The sequence below is a fragment of the Pseudoliparis swirei genome, chromosome 2, assembly GCF_029220125.1.
Source record: "Pseudoliparis swirei isolate HS2019 ecotype Mariana Trench chromosome 2, NWPU_hadal_v1, whole genome shotgun sequence".
Lineage (NCBI taxonomy): Eukaryota > Metazoa > Chordata > Actinopteri > Perciformes > Liparidae > Pseudoliparis > Pseudoliparis swirei.
In genome coordinates this window covers 10,336,763-10,351,402 of record NC_079389.1, presented here as the reverse complement: position 1 = coordinate 10,351,402, position 14,640 = coordinate 10,336,763, and the positions used below count along the sequence as shown (strand labels likewise).

Below are 14,640 nucleotides of genomic sequence, written 5' to 3'. Positions count from 1 at the left end.
GTGTTAGTTAATAACACCTGTGCTTCCTACATTGACGAGTCTATTAATAAATAATAAATGTAAACAGAAAAGGGCATAATGACAAGACTATTCGATACAAGTATGAAATATATAAATGTAAATTAAGAATGTTGTGATTCATAGTGTACAAGTAATAACCCTTTTTGAGAGGGTCCTTGCCCCCTTATAGGAAGTGACACAACTCCTGCAATACAATTAGATTCATAATATAGTTCTCACTGGAGGAAGAAGAAGAGTAGTTCGTGAATAAGTTATGATTTAGTTGTATAATTAACACAACTCACATTCGTGAGATTGGGACCAGGTCCACAATATTGTCCTCTTTGCTTGCCGTCTGTTGCCATGGTGATTGTGACGCTCGAGAGGTTTAGCCAGACTGTGGTTAGTTTAGCTAGCGAACCAACGCTAGTAAACGTGAACAAACTAAGCCGAGGGGGTTGTTACCTGCAGTCATGTCATCTGCTTTCGATGCTCTGTGGGAGGACAGAGATGTTCGCTTCGACATAACAGCACAGTAAGTGACTTCACGGAAATAGGCTGTACTTCACCATCGCGCAAACCAGCTAAACTAGCGAGCTAGTTGGCTGTTAATTCAGTTACGATACTTGGCCCTCTTCTTATAGCCCAAGGTATGTTACAGGTATACAGTTACACAGGTATACAGTAACTCACTGTTGTTAATACAAGACTGTACGGTTCTCCAATCATTTGTTTTTCAGAAAAATAACATGCCATATAATAATATATTCCGTCATCGTAATTCTAGTTTTGCTTTAACTTAACCAGCTGTAATACTATCATAGTGATCAATCTGGTGATCCGTGCTGTACACAGGCAGATAAAAACACGTCCAGGAGAAGCACTCATCGACTGCCTGGACTCCATCGAAGACACGAAAGGAAATAACGGAGATCGAGGTAGTTAAGACTATAAAGTAAAGTTTAAAACTATCTGGAGGCCTCGTGTGAGCTGGTCACCTGATATGTGATCATGTCCGATATATTTTGCAGGACGACTGTTGGTAACAAACCTGAGGATCATTTGGCATTCTTTGGCCCTGCCAAGAGTCAATTTGTGTGAGTACACCTTTAGGATTATAATATTTGTTTTGTTATAGTTTGTCTCTGTTTCCACAAGTTCAATATGTATGCCCTCTCTTGGAAGTGCATGGCATCTCATTACCTGAATTAAAACATGTATATAGTGTGTGTAATAATGTTTCATTATGTATGGAATACATTTCATCAACTTCTTCTTAAAGTGTTTCAATGAATGAGTTCAATGAGTAATATTGAGTGCTTTATGGTAATTACGAAAAGCCTCCTGAGAAAGAGAATAAGAAACTAAACATTAAACAATATAATATAAGAGATGAACCCATAGATAGATAGATAGATAGATACTTTATTAATCCCCAAGGGGAAATTTGTCGTAGCAGTAGCAGCACCAATAAACCAAACATACATGAATAAAAAATAAAAAATAAAATATACAATATAAAAACAGGGATGAAAGATATAGAAGCATACAAAGCAAAATATAAAATAAAATATATAGTATATATACAACATATATGCATACACAATACACAATACTAATGACAATTAAACTAAATATAAAAACACCTAATATATAGGGAGGTTTATATTGTATATTGTATTGTAATATCTTTCTTTAAGTGTCTGTATTTCCAAGTTCCTGTCAATAAAGTACAGAGTCAAGATGATTAGGAAAAAAAATCTCACCAACCTAAATGCAAATATTTCTTTCCCAGCTGTGGGTTACAACTCCATCCTTAACATCACAACAAGGACAGCTAACTCAGTAAGTGAACCTTTTGTTTGTACATATGGCCATACATTACAAAAATGAATGAAAATAAATTATAATCCAGTGTATTCCTTATACGCATCACGTATACTTTGACGGGCACCAAATAAATGTTCGATTGCCTCAAACTTTGTCTCTGTTGAGTCTTTTTATTTCGCTATTTTAAATTGGAAAATGTTTTCAATCCAATCAATGCAAGGACAAAGCCTATAACGGCAGCATTGTTTCGATTGAAGTATGCAAAGTAATTAATAAATGAAATTCACAAATGATAATGCTCATTAATTAATTGAATGTTATTTTCCAGAAATTGCGAGGCCAGACAGAAGCGCTCTACATCTTGACAAAGTCCAACAACACAAGATTTGAGTTCATTTTTACCAATGTGGTTCCTGGAAGTCCCCGGCTCTTTACTTCTGTTATTGCGGTCCACAGGTAAAATAATGCTGATGTGTTAAACTCTCTGACTACATTCTACATAATATGTATGTCATACTAACTACTTCTGTTTTTGTTTTGTTGTAGAGCCTACGAGACATCTAAAATGTACAGAGACTTGAAATTACGAGCCGCTCTCATTCAAAATAAGCAGCTGAGACTCTTGCCCCGGGAGCAAGTGTGTGATAAAGTTAATGGAGTTTGGAATTTATCCAGTGATCAGGTACAGGTGCTTCACTAATGTCAGCAGGTTTTTCATAAATTTTGCATTTTTCAGTTTATTTAAGAGTTGTACTCAGACTAACACTAAACAAGCTCAGCAAAGTTAAAATGTTATATGGCAGAGCCCAAATGCAAGAAGGTGGAATACTTTCTATGTTCATTTTAACTCATTTTCTGAATAAGCATTACAGTTCTTTGATATTTTAATTAGGAATATAACAAGTGCTTTCCCTGCTTTTTAAATATGTTGTGCAATACGTATAACTGAGTTTCTTTTTTTTTAGGGTAACCTTGGCACCTTCTTTATCACTAATGTTCGGATCGTGTGGCATGCCAATATGAACGAGAGCTTCAATGTCAGCATTCCTTACCTTCAGATTGTAAGTAATACAACAAATAATATTACAGAGCTAGTCCTCACTTTCCACCTGACTTGTCATGCAAATGGGCAAAATGAGCACACAGTTCTGCTTGGAAAATATAGTATGTTTACTTTATTGATCGGTTCTTATGAACTGGATTCTCCCTTTTCCTTTTTTCTTTTGCTAATTAATGGAATGTTTTGAAAACTCAGATACTGTAATGTAGATAATAATACTGGTAGCTTGGGCTCGTCCTTGAAATTATTATGGACCAGCCCTGTTTACATAATGTCCGAACAAACATACACACCATATATTATATTACACCAAAAGGTACAACAACAAAAACACAATTATAATGTGAGCTACTTTTAGGTTGGTGTAGTGTCCACACAGCAGGAGGCATGAGGTCCCTTTGTGGTTTTCTATCCTGTTTTCATTTGTTTTGTGACTCATCTCAGCAGCTCTGAGCCCCTGCAGCTCTTTTTGTTTTAACAGGTGTGTTTTTTATTGAGGTAGATCAACTTAAGTCATAGGCAGACACTACTGTACCCTTGCACATGATGTGCAACAAATTGTCTTGTTTCTGTTGTAAAATCATATGCGATTTCTCTTTTAGTTGGATTGAGTATTTTTTTTCATTGCTTTTATCTTTTCCCCTCAAGTGGTCTATCAGAATAAGAGACTCAAAGTTTGGCTTGGCTTTGGTGATAGAGAGTTCACGCCAGGTAAAATCTGCCATTTGAGTCACAGTCAACTGTACTGTTCACAATATAATGATGTAATACTTGTAATAATATAAGTGTGAGTAATAGACAAATACTTTGGTTTGTAGAGTGGTGGCTATGTGCTCGGCTTTAAGATCGACCCAGTGGATAAGCTTCAAGACGCACTGAAGGAAATCAACTCCTTGCATAAGGTGTACTCCGCCAACCCCATCTTTGGAGTGGAGTACGAAATGGAAGAAAAGGTAGGCATCCAAGCATAATATTAGAATCAATGACCCTGAACATCTCAACCGTATAACATTAAAGCATGTCAGAAAGGGTCAGCTGTTAAAGCTATAAATAAACAAACTCTAAAATACTCTACATGTCTGTTTTTGTTTTTAGTCTGTCATTTTCAAAGCAAATTTCTTCTATCGACATTCCCATAATTGTTGCTCAGCTGATCTTGTTGTCATAGCACTGTTTGTCCTCACAATGATTTCAGCCCCAGCCGTTGGAAGAGCTGACAGTAGAACAGCTTCCTGATGACGTGGAAATTGAGCCCGATGAGCAGACTGATGCTTTTACTGTGAGTTACACGCATCACCCCTCTGGGAGTCAATGGTTTTGTTTCCAGACTCTCAGAATAGCTGCCAGCTAATGCCCTTCAGCTCAATGAACATACATGAAAGTATGCCGCCAGTGCTCATCAGACAACAATTAGCTCTTTTTACAGATGCCATGTCCCAGTTTCTTTTTATTTAATGTGTGAATTGTGTGTGTTGCTTCCCCACAGGCTTACTTTGCTGATGGAAATAAGGTACAGTCTCACACAATTAGTTTTATCACCAGCTATAAGTGTAGAATACATTGTGTTTAACTCTTTTTGTTTGTTTACTGACATTCCAAAGCAACAAGACCGTGAGCCCGTTTTCTCCGAGGAGCTGGGCCTCGCCGTTGAGAAGCTGAAGGACGGCTTCACACTTCAAGGGCTGTGGGAAGTCATGGGCTGAAACGATTGGAGATTATGTCATGTCAAAAGTTGTACAGTTTGTTCATTGATACTATTTTATGAAAGGACATATTTATTGTGAGGATATTGTACAAAACAGGTTCTTGTAATGGCTAGAATGTAAAAAAAACAATGCAGTTTTAAAGTTATTAAATGCATTTAAATAGATATTGAAGAGTCTATTTTTTTACCTTGCAATAACAGGAACGTAGTAGGTTTATACTGTCTCTCTCACACAGTTATTTTGTATTTGGAAAGAACACAATGATCCCGGGCTAAATACATGACTGCACAAGGGGATAAAGTATTTAAAAAATCTGAAAAGAAGACAAACTGTCACCTCCTGTGGTAGCAGCTGTTCACTGAGCCTGTCTTCTTGTTCGATAACTCCCCTGTGGATGTGTCACAAACAAACACTGATCACTGTGGTGAACTGGTCATTACTATCAAAGAATCATGACTCACTCCACATGTAGACGTCTCCAGATGACACAGACGTGTCATAAATAAAAAGGCTTATCTGTGAACACAGAAAGAGCTGGAACAAGTAGTCCTGCCTTTATGTTCATGTGTTTTGCTGTGTTTCTCTAAAATGATATATTTTACCTGATTAGATAAATGAAATATAAAGCTCATAGGTTGTTTCTGTGGCCATATACAACAATATTGTGACGAATCACCAGGGTGACGAGGCTCCACAGTTGTTTTTACTCTCTGACAGCTGTGTGAGCGCTCCTGTTTGGCCAACTTGAATTCTTCCTGGATGGGGTGGCAGGTTATATTTAGAGGGGGCACAGTTCTATTAAAGTGGCTTCAGTCCTGGCTGCCGATAGTTCTCTGTCTTCACCAGTCGGGACGGTCTGTCGGGAACACCTCCATCCACTTCCTGTCCGAAAAGAATGGATCCCCAAAGCATGAGGGAAGATCTCCGCCTGTTCCAGAGCACGCTGCTGCAGGACGGACTCAAAGAGCTCCTGAATGAGAACAGGTTAATTGACTGTGTCCTAAAGGTGGGAGACAGAAGCATCCCCTGCCATCGCCTCATCCTGGCAGCTTGTAGTCCTTATTTCCGGGAGCTGTACTTCTCAGCAGATGGCAAAGAAATGGATACAGCGGAGGTTGTTCTGGAGAACATGGATCCCGATGTGATGGAGGCCATTTTAAGTTACATGTACTCAGCAGAGATCGATATCAATGAAAACAATGTGCAGGATGTTTTGGCCGCTGCCAATCGCCTCCAGATTCCCTCAGTGTTCACAGTTTGTGTGAATTATCTCCAGAAGGGGCTGTCGAAGAAAAACTGCCTTTCCATCTACAGGCTGGGGCTGATGCTGAACAGCACCAGACTGGCCTTGGCAGCTCGGGATCACATTGCAGATCGGTTTGAGGCCATAGCCAAGGGCGAGGATTTCTTAGAGCTCGCTCCACCGGAACTTTTTGCCATTCTTGGAGCTGATGAATTGAATGTAGAAAAAGAGGAAGTGGTGTTCGAGACCCTCATGAGGTGGATCCGAAAAGACAAAGAGAAGCGCGTGAAATCCCTCGAGGAGGCCTTTGAGTGCATTCGTTTCCGTTTACTCCCAGATAAGTACTTCAAGGAGAAGGTGGAGAAGGATGACCTCATTCAGAGTGATCCTGAGCTTCTGAAGAAAATTGAAGTCATCAAGGAAGCCTTTGCGGGAAAGCTGCCCGAGAAGATGAAGGGGCAGGACGATGAGGAAGGAGAGGAGGGAAAGTTGCCCGGCTATCTAAATGATAAGCGCAGATATGGCATGTATGCCAAAGACATGGTCCTGATGATCAATGACACTGCGAGCGTGGCTTATGACACCCAGGAGAACGAATGTTTTCTCGCTGCAATGTCGGAGCAGATCCCCCGAAATCACATCAGCGTGGTATCGAAGAACAACATCCTGTATGTGGTGGGAGGGCTGTTCGTTGACGAAGAGGACAAAGAAAACCCGTTACAGTGTTACCTCTACCAGGTATAAAGAATACATTTACTTTGCAGATGTGCTGGAAGCATCAAAAGTAAATTCCTTTTTCAAAATATCTTAAAACGTGTTTTTCAGTTTGACAGTCTCACTGCTGAGTGGGTCGCTCTGCCACCCATGCCCTCCCCCAGGTGTTTGTTTGCCGTGGGGGAATGTGAAAATCTCCTCTTTGCTGTCGCAGGAAAAGATTTACAGTCCGATGAGTCTCTGGACACGGTCATGTGCTACGACACTGAGTGAGTTCAGGACACCAGCCGGCTTGGATATGCTCGTTCGGGAGATGTGTCTCATTGAAAGCTCCTATATTTACTGTTTGAATACTGTCTCCTCTTTTTAGAAAAATGAAGTGGACTCAAACTAAAAAGTTGCCCATGAATATCCACGGCCACTGTGTGGTCTCTGAGAACGGGCTGGTGTACTGTATCGGAGGAAAAACGGATGACAAGTAAGATTTAAATGCCAAAACGGTTCATATTAAGTCGAAATATGATTTTCAGATAACACTAACCCTCCTCTGGAATCATATTTGTCTCCTCGTTAAAGTAAAGCAACCAATAAGATGTTTGCATACAACCACAAGAGGTCTGAGTGGAAGGAGGTGGCCTCCATGAAAACTCCCAGATCCATGTTTGGGGCAGTTATCCACAACGGGAAGATTGTCGTCGCTGGGGGAGTCAATGAGGAAGGCCTCATAGCTGCATGTGAAACCTACGACTTTGGAACCAACAAGTAAGTGCTTGATTATCATTATTTATTATTATAAGTCCCTCTAGTGTTGTGCATGGATGGTTATTATTATTTTCTGATATCAATATTTAATTGGTTGTTCCCAATCAAAGTTTAAATATAGATGTAACTTAACCATGTTCAAATGAGTTTCAGTCAAATGTTGCAGCTTTTAAAACCTCGGGGTGGGAATCTTTTGTTATCTCACATTCTAAATAGTTTTATTCTTGGGGGTCACAATTGATTACAAATCTCTCAATTCAGTGTATATAGTTGCACATTTCAGGATCTACTCCGGTCCATTGTGCGCCAACAAAGGCCGTCTGTAAAACTACAGCCTGAGTTTTTATATTTTGAAAGTCAACTCATTAAAACAATGTAAAAACACTACTTCTCAGTATTTGTGAATATTAAAAGTTACTGTATACAAAAAATAAATATGCTGCCTTTTAATAAAAATTTTATTCCTCAAAATAACACTCAGATTGGTATTTTCTATGGTTTTCCAACAAATCACATTGCCTTTCAATAGCAATATGTATGTTCTTATATAATATTATAATAATATTATAACACATTTTGGAAGTCGTGAATCAATTCTTAGAACGGGAAATAAATCCAATATTTTTTGTGGTGTAATAGATATAGTCTATGTTTTTAAAATATTTTTTAGTCAAAAATAAACAACACAAAGATGTCACATGAATACATCTCCAACCTTGTTGTAGGTGGTCCCCCTTCACAGAGTTGCCCCAGGAGAGGAGCTCAGTCAACCTGGGGAGCTGCGGAGGGCAGTTATGCACTCTAGGAGGCTTCGCCATGGTGGAGAACGAGAACAAAGAGTGTGCACCCAGTGAAGTCCTCGACATTTGGCAGTATGTGTTCATTTGGTTGCATCTACACGCGTGTTCGAAAAAACAATGACAACTTGCTCAATTTCTTTTACAACGATAGCTCTCCTCGTACTCTCGGGAGTGGATTATAATGACATATTTTAACCGTCTTCCCAGGTATGAAGAGGACAAGAACCAGTGGACTGGGATCATCAGAGAGATGCGTTATATAGCTGGGGCCTCCTGTGTGACCATGCGACTGAATGCAGCCCGGATGCCCAAACTGTGACAAGCCAGGGACAGAAAAGGCCCTTTGACTTCACTGCTGTCGGCACAGTATGATGTACATGCTCTCATTTAGTGGCTCATTCTTGTTGTTCAACGTTTTGATGTAACACACGTCCCCTTTGCCTGTTCTGTGAGTGGTTTAATAAAATGTATCATGGTTTTAATTGGCTTTTTTCTTTTCAATTGGACCATACTTTAATGTCAATTCTTATCTACTAAAACACATCACTGACAGTCACTCATTAACAAGTTCAAGGATTGCATAGAAATGTATGCTTCTGCAAACCTGGCAATGTTCCTTCTCCAGTGAACATGTACCTTGTATTACATCATCTCATACTGTTTCTCGTTGATTGTTGTATTTTAACACAGCTCATAAGATATGGATATTATTTAAGCCCAGAAATAGTGTCCCTGTGCACAATCATGAGTAGCATAACCTTATTCATTTTAAGTTTTACAAGTAAAGTAATGAGTCAGAGCAGACTTGATTAAACTAACCAGAAGTTCAGTCTGGATAAGAGCTCACATAAGTCACACCTGTAGAGGAGTGTTGTACACAAGAGGTGTTACTTGCTATACAATGCTCACCAAGATATAGAAGATGTAACATTTATTATTTATTCGAGTCAATTTTACATTTATTTTGAAATATACATTTAAATACAAAAGCACATAATACACAATCTCATGAATGAGGTAGCACTTGATAAACCAACTCATTTATTTTGAAAATTCTCAAACCCAGAACTCAAAAAACATTACTTCCACCGTTCAATAGATAAGGCCTTCAAGACGAGCGCTCCCTAAATATGTTCTTCTTTAGATATTCCTTCCAGGCATCTGGTGTTGAAAGCTCCATAGAGTTCCATTCAAAGTGAGGGATCTGTCAAAGTGTCACGGACATTAAATATGAGTTAGTGAAAAAGAAGTACAGCAGCACATGCCATTTGAAATGACGTCTTCTCACCTGAACCACGCGGTATCCCAGAATTTCAAGGTGTCTTTTTCTCATCAGGGCTTCACCTTTCATATGTGGAGAGTTCTTGCAGAAGGACTTGGAATCAAGAAAGTCCACAGCCACTCTGAGCCACACGTAAAAACAAGATGTCAAACACAATACATGGGTGGTCTACTTCTTCATCTTTTTGTTCACAATGTTTGTCTACCGCTGAGCTCCAGGGGGCAGCACATCCCTGATGTTCTCCACTGAGCTTTTCGCCCAGTGAACCTGTCCTCGGTCTGAGATCTGCAGCGTGCTGGACTCGCTGTAGGGCAACGGCAGAAGGCGTGTGTCCAGTGTGCATTCAAAGTCTGAAAAGGCAAATGTGGTCACATGACACTTCTGTCCAGAGAATATATTTTCTTTTTTAAGGGCCAAGTACGTGGAGATTTTCACTTAACCCTTGTGTCGCCTTCGGGTCAATTTGACCCGATTCAATGTTTCACCCTCCTGTCGCCTTCGGGTCAATATGACCCGATTCAATGTTTAACCCTCCTGTTACCTTTATATTTACCAACATATTTTACCCTTGAGGTCAATATGACCCCAGCTATTAAAATCTCCAGAAAATTATTAGAATTAATATTGTTTTCCAAGTTTAAGTGTGAGGTACTTTATGTTTGTTTGTTGACTCCCGAAAGAACACCGACATTAAACATTGAATCGGGTCAAATTGACCCGAAGGCGACAGGAGGGTTAAATATGGAATCGGGTCAAAATGACCCGAAGGCAACACAAGGGTTAATGGAAATATAACGCCACAGTTACCTTAAGGCTTGTATTTAGGAGTAATATAGCATGCATATAAAGTACAGGGGCTCCCCTTCGCATGAGCTTCTATTTCCATCAGGCGCAAAGACTCTTTCAGAATAGAATAGAAAATGTTTAATACAGAGATTTCCCAATATTACTCACCTACGGTGTAAAAATATGGAGTGACAACTGCAACTCGGGCAAAGTTAATGCCACCGAGAACTTCTCCCAGAATTTTGTGGATTTGCTGTTGTACAGGACTGACCTTGCCGTTTCCTGCAAAAAGGGGTTATAGATTTGTTGGAATTTTGAAACGCCCACCAAAACAATAACACATCATTTCTCCTGGCTTCTTTTTACCTTTATTTTGCAACTGCTGGCAGTAGCGCTCGTGAAACCACGGCACCTGGAGCTCGGGACACTCGAGACACACGGCGCGATTGAGCTCCATGAGGCGCAGTCTGGTCCGCATGTTGAGGGCATCAGGTAGAGCTGGAGGAGGAAGGGACAACGGTTACATGGGTTCTATTGAGGCGTGAAGTGATTATACCTAAAGTTAGGTATTTTGCTACCGATGCATGTAAAAACAATTACTTTTCAAACACAAGCAAAGTGGAGACATACTTTCTAATTGGGAATCCAGTTTTCCCAGAAAGTCTATACTGAAAATCTGTCTGACGAGTTCTTCGGGAAAACAGTCGGCCATGGACAAAAGGTACCCCAGGAGAACGAGCAGATGTGGGTCAAAGGAGCCTACAAACACAAAAGACAGGTGTGAGCGGAAGCTTGGAATAAAAAAAGTAAACAAATGCGTAAAACTGATTAACTTACTGATATGAGGAACGAAGCGCTTAACACAAACATCATACAACTCGTCTACTTGTTCTGAATCATAATTCATAACAGAGAACGGTAGCAGGATGGCATATGTTGCAGAGTGGTGAATCTGAAAAATGTAACAGAAAAAGAAAAGAAAAAGTAATATTCATATGTTTAATTACTGCTGACTTAACATATTACGACATCTCTAAGGGCACCTTGTCAATGTCTTTAATGGCCACGCTGGCGATAAGGTCCATCAGGGGAGGGCAGAGGTGATTTATTCGGGTTAAGAAGAGGGCCAACTCGGGCACATTGGTCCACTGTATTTGGTCCATCATCCTTTTCAGTGTGACCATCGTCTCTTCCAGCAGCATTTCCTCAAACCACTCCCCCGAAATGTACTTGAGCTCCTCCAGCAGCAGGTCCAGCCGGTCGGACGTTCGCAGCCTCTCGTGCCCGCAGCGGTTCAGGCTCTGCAGCAGACGGACGTACTTGCTGGGAGTGTTGTGGCGGAAGGAGGGATCATTACGCACCCACTTGGCAACGGCATGAGAAATGGTGTTGAGGTCATTGAGATTGCACTGAGGCACCACCGCATCCACCCGTGAAATCACGCCCTCGTCCAGCCGTGGGCAGGGCAGCATGGACAGAACGCGGGTCAACATGGTCACTTCGTAGGGGTAGAAGCTGCGTTCCAAAAACCTGCAAGATAAAAGTGTAATCGGTCTCCATTTTATTCCATCGAAAAGTGGAGCGGAATGTCTTCTTTAGCTTAAATAAATACATACTTGACTAAAATGTTTCGTAGTTTAGTAAACAGTTGGGGGTTCTGGTATTGCATCAGAAAAAGGGCTTGCGTGATTCTGGCCACCTCCACTGGCTTGTAGGCATGGATATTCCTTTGGATCACTGATGCAATTCTGGAAAATAATTTTGTTATACATATATTTGAATTGTATTTCTATACATCGGTGGAGAGTTGTCTTTAGTTTTCACAGAAACAAATACAATACAGAACACTATAATCCCTAAGGAGCCCTGTACTTAGATTTGTAAAAATAAATTGCCAACAAGATGAGTGGGAGATTTTACAATTACAAAACAAACATGCAAACTCAAGAGCATTTGATCAATCTCGGTTTTGTCATTCATGTATTGAACTTTCTAATGACTTTTCAGCAGAAATATAAGGTAATATTGATATATCTGTAATGCATTTATATTGGCAGATACATTGTTTTTATATTGCAGAGATATGAACTCACTTGTTGATTAAGCTAAGATTCCTGCTCTGAGTCTCTTCGAGAGCTTCAGCTACTGCCAGAGCCTGATGCGCACTGAGCTCGTCCGCCAACAGGAGCGCAGTGTTTTCCAGCCTGAGAGGGATCACATTACATAAGAGACATGTACAACTCAAGCACTACTGTAAATGGGGTCAAATTTCCACTTGCAAATCACTCCATTGATAATGATACACACCCATCTTTGAGCTCCTGACTGGCCATCGGCACCAGAGCGACAAAAAGTTTGGTGAAGGAGAATGGATCGATGCTGGAATCAATCAGCTCTGTTAGTCGTTGTTTGACAGCCAGCCTGAAGTCACAGTTGTTGAACTGCAAAGACTGATACAGCCCCAGGATGATGCCGATATTTTCTGCGTCCAGTCTGGGAATGTTACGCAAGATGATCCTGTTGCACTTCTCCAGCAGAGGCCGGTAACTGTGCTTGACATTGCGCAGGAATTGCACCACTCTCCGCGGGTTGTTATAATTTGAGGGATCCATGGTTTCTAGGAGATGGTCTGCTCGGATAATGAGGGCATCCCGAAGCCGGGGGGACACTAGGGACGACACGCAAATCATCAGTGCAGTTAGGACCCTGGGAAAGACAACCAGAGTGTCAATACACAATATGAAGTACTTGAATTTGATTAAATATTTATCATTTGATCCTGTCTCCTGACCAACCTGGCATCATCAATAGAAGACAACCTCTGATCCACAATACTGGTGATGTGGCCCATTAGAGGACTGTGTTGAAGGTGCTGATCACTTAAACAGATGGAAAACTTGGATAGCGATTCCATTGGAAGTCTGCAAAAAATACACATGTGTGTAACATCTCATTAGTGCTGAAACAATCTGACAACTAGTCCAACAAATTTGACAGAAAGTCGTTTATGTTGCAACCAATTAAGCAACAATGTCAAACATTTGCTGGTTTCAGCTTCTCTGACGTGGAGATCTGCTGCTTTTTTCTGTTTTATATCATTGTATATTGTATATCTAAGTTAAGGATTGTTGGTTGGAACAAGAATTTCTTTTTCGGGGGATTTTATAGTTGATTGATTAAACAATGAAAATGATAGTTGCAGCCCTCAGCTCAAAACAATGTAATGCAATCATACCTGTCTATTCTGAGCCATGCTTCTGAAACTAGCTGCTGAACAAGGGAGTCATGTTGATCCATGTTCAACCTAAAGGAGGGTCAATAATACAGCATGTTATATTTACGATATTATGATATCGATACATACATAAATACACTTGAACTTGATTGTTTCTATATCTTAATGTACCTTAGAAAGCTGTAAAGTATGTCGACCAACATTACATCATCCATAAGAACGATTTTGTTCTCTGCCAAAACCCTCAGAGTCAAGAACTGCGGATGCCTCTTGATGAGCTCCACAGTCCTGAGCATCTGAGGCTTCTCTTTCTGAAACTGCCACAGCATCCCAACCGCCTTGCTGACATGGTTCACAGTGAGCTTGGCTTTGTTCTTGCCCACCACATCAAACACCTGGTCTTCAGCCGAGCAAACCCGCAGCTGCTCCAGAACCTGGTCTCGGTGCCCTGGCCCCCCATGAAGGAGCCTCCGAAGGAAGGAGTTCACACACTGGACCCGAAACATCACCGCGGACATCGACTCAAAGTAAGTATGCACTGGGGGTCTTCATTGTTCCAACACAGTGCAGCTCAACGTCAGAGCAGCAGGCAACCTCAGCCAGCTGAGATCACACCCAAAAAAATGAGGAGGGAGGATAGGTTAAGTGCTCCTTCAATAGCCTGTCAACTGGAGACAAAAAACAATGTATTTATCTACCACAAAAATATGTTTAGCTCCAAGCTACATCGTATGCACAACACTTGCATGGCAGTTAGTCCAGTGTGACATGCTGACCTCGGGTTCGGATGGTTTCATCTCGCAGACAGCTGCATTCTGTTATTTCATATAACTTTTCTTTGACGTTACGTTGAGGTGAGCTGCCAGTAGCGACGTTCAGTTTGGTACCACGTGCATGGAGAACAGATCATTGCATCACCGGGAAAGGCAGATTACCCCTCGTCACTGGATTCTAAGATATATGTATTTAAATTATAGAGAAGCAAACAGTATATATAACATTATTATAATACGACATTAAAACCTTATTCAAAGTCAGCCTCAGGTCAGCATGGGTGCTACTATGTTTCTCTTCCGTAGCTTGTGACGTAGCCCATTTATGTTTTGGTACCCTGGGTTTTGTCTTTCAGGCAGTCGGCACCCAGTTGTCCTGTGAGATCCGTTTACTTGTTGACAACTTTTTTTAATCCCAAAAAATATATACAGAAATACCAATCTATTTT

At 40.7% G+C, this 14,640-nt stretch overlaps 3 protein-coding genes across 3 annotated transcripts; 2 read left to right on the top strand and 1 right to left on the bottom strand.

Annotated features, from left to right (window-relative positions):
• The first annotated feature begins 384 nt into the window (after positions 1-384).
• On the top strand, positions 385-4,762 carry bbs5 (Bardet-Biedl syndrome 5). Its single transcript, XM_056437853.1, has 12 exons — positions 385-535; positions 856-938; positions 1,032-1,097; positions 1,796-1,845; positions 2,159-2,286; positions 2,377-2,512; positions 2,796-2,891; positions 3,539-3,601; positions 3,709-3,843; positions 4,086-4,169; positions 4,377-4,400; positions 4,492-4,762. Exons 1-12 carry the CDS (start codon positions 474-476, stop codon positions 4,591-4,593), a joined length of 1,029 nt encoding a protein of 342 aa, XP_056293828.1. The 5' UTR covers positions 385-473; the 3' UTR covers positions 4,594-4,762.
• Positions 4,763-5,435: 673 nt separating this feature from the next.
• Positions 5,436-8,597, top strand: klhl41a (kelch-like family member 41a). Its single transcript, XM_056437840.1, has 6 exons — positions 5,436-6,577; positions 6,665-6,822; positions 6,924-7,031; positions 7,130-7,315; positions 8,041-8,187; positions 8,323-8,597. Exons 1-6 carry the CDS (start codon positions 5,492-5,494, stop codon positions 8,432-8,434), a joined length of 1,797 nt encoding a protein of 598 aa, XP_056293815.1. The 5' UTR covers positions 5,436-5,491; the 3' UTR covers positions 8,435-8,597.
• A 434-nt stretch (positions 8,598-9,031) lies between these two features.
• fastkd1 (FAST kinase domains 1) lies at positions 9,032-14,480 on the bottom strand. Its single transcript, XM_056429110.1, has 15 exons — positions 14,195-14,480; positions 13,590-14,086; positions 13,419-13,487; positions 12,979-13,104; positions 12,491-12,889; positions 12,277-12,387; positions 11,800-11,931; positions 11,227-11,713; positions 11,021-11,135; positions 10,814-10,942; positions 10,550-10,681; positions 10,352-10,465; positions 9,603-9,747; positions 9,404-9,518; positions 9,032-9,319 (listed from the first exon to the last, which is right to left on the bottom strand). The coding sequence occupies exons 2-15, from the start codon at positions 13,934-13,936 to the stop codon at positions 9,224-9,226; spliced, it is 2,517 nt and encodes an 838-aa protein (XP_056285085.1). The 5' UTR covers positions 13,937-14,086; positions 14,195-14,480; the 3' UTR covers positions 9,032-9,223.
• Between the last annotated feature and the right edge of the window lie 160 nt (positions 14,481-14,640).

Bases quoted from the DNA above. Each gene is read 5' to 3' on its own strand.
- fastkd1 (XM_056429110.1), bottom strand. From the start codon at position 13,936: ATGTCCGCGGTGATGTTTCGGGTCCAGTGTGTGAACTCCTTCCTTCGG. The intron at 12,890-12,978 runs GTTGGTCAGGAG...TGTCTTTCCCAG, and splicing joins TCTTCTATTGATGATGCCAG to GGTCCTAACTGCACTGATGA. The intron at 10,466-10,549 runs GTAAAAAGAAGC...CCCTTTTTGCAG, and splicing joins CCAGCAGTTGCAAAATAAAG to GAAACGGCAAGGTCAGTCCT.
- bbs5 (XM_056437853.1), top strand. From the start codon at position 474: ATGTCATCTGCTTTCGATGCTCTGTGGGAGGACAGAGATGTTCGCTTC. The intron at 536-855 runs GTAAGTGACTTC...TGCTGTACACAG, and splicing joins CGCTTCGACATAACAGCACA to GCAGATAAAAACACGTCCAG. The intron at 1,846-2,158 runs GTAAGTGAACCT...GTTATTTTCCAG, and splicing joins CAACAAGGACAGCTAACTCA to AAATTGCGAGGCCAGACAGA.
- klhl41a (XM_056437840.1), top strand. From the start codon at position 5,492: ATGGATCCCCAAAGCATGAGGGAAGATCTCCGCCTGTTCCAGAGCACG. The intron at 7,032-7,129 runs GTAAGATTTAAA...TCCTCGTTAAAG, and splicing joins GGAGGAAAAACGGATGACAA to TAAAGCAACCAATAAGATGT. The intron at 7,316-8,040 runs GTAAGTGCTTGA...ACCTTGTTGTAG, and splicing joins TACGACTTTGGAACCAACAA to GTGGTCCCCCTTCACAGAGT.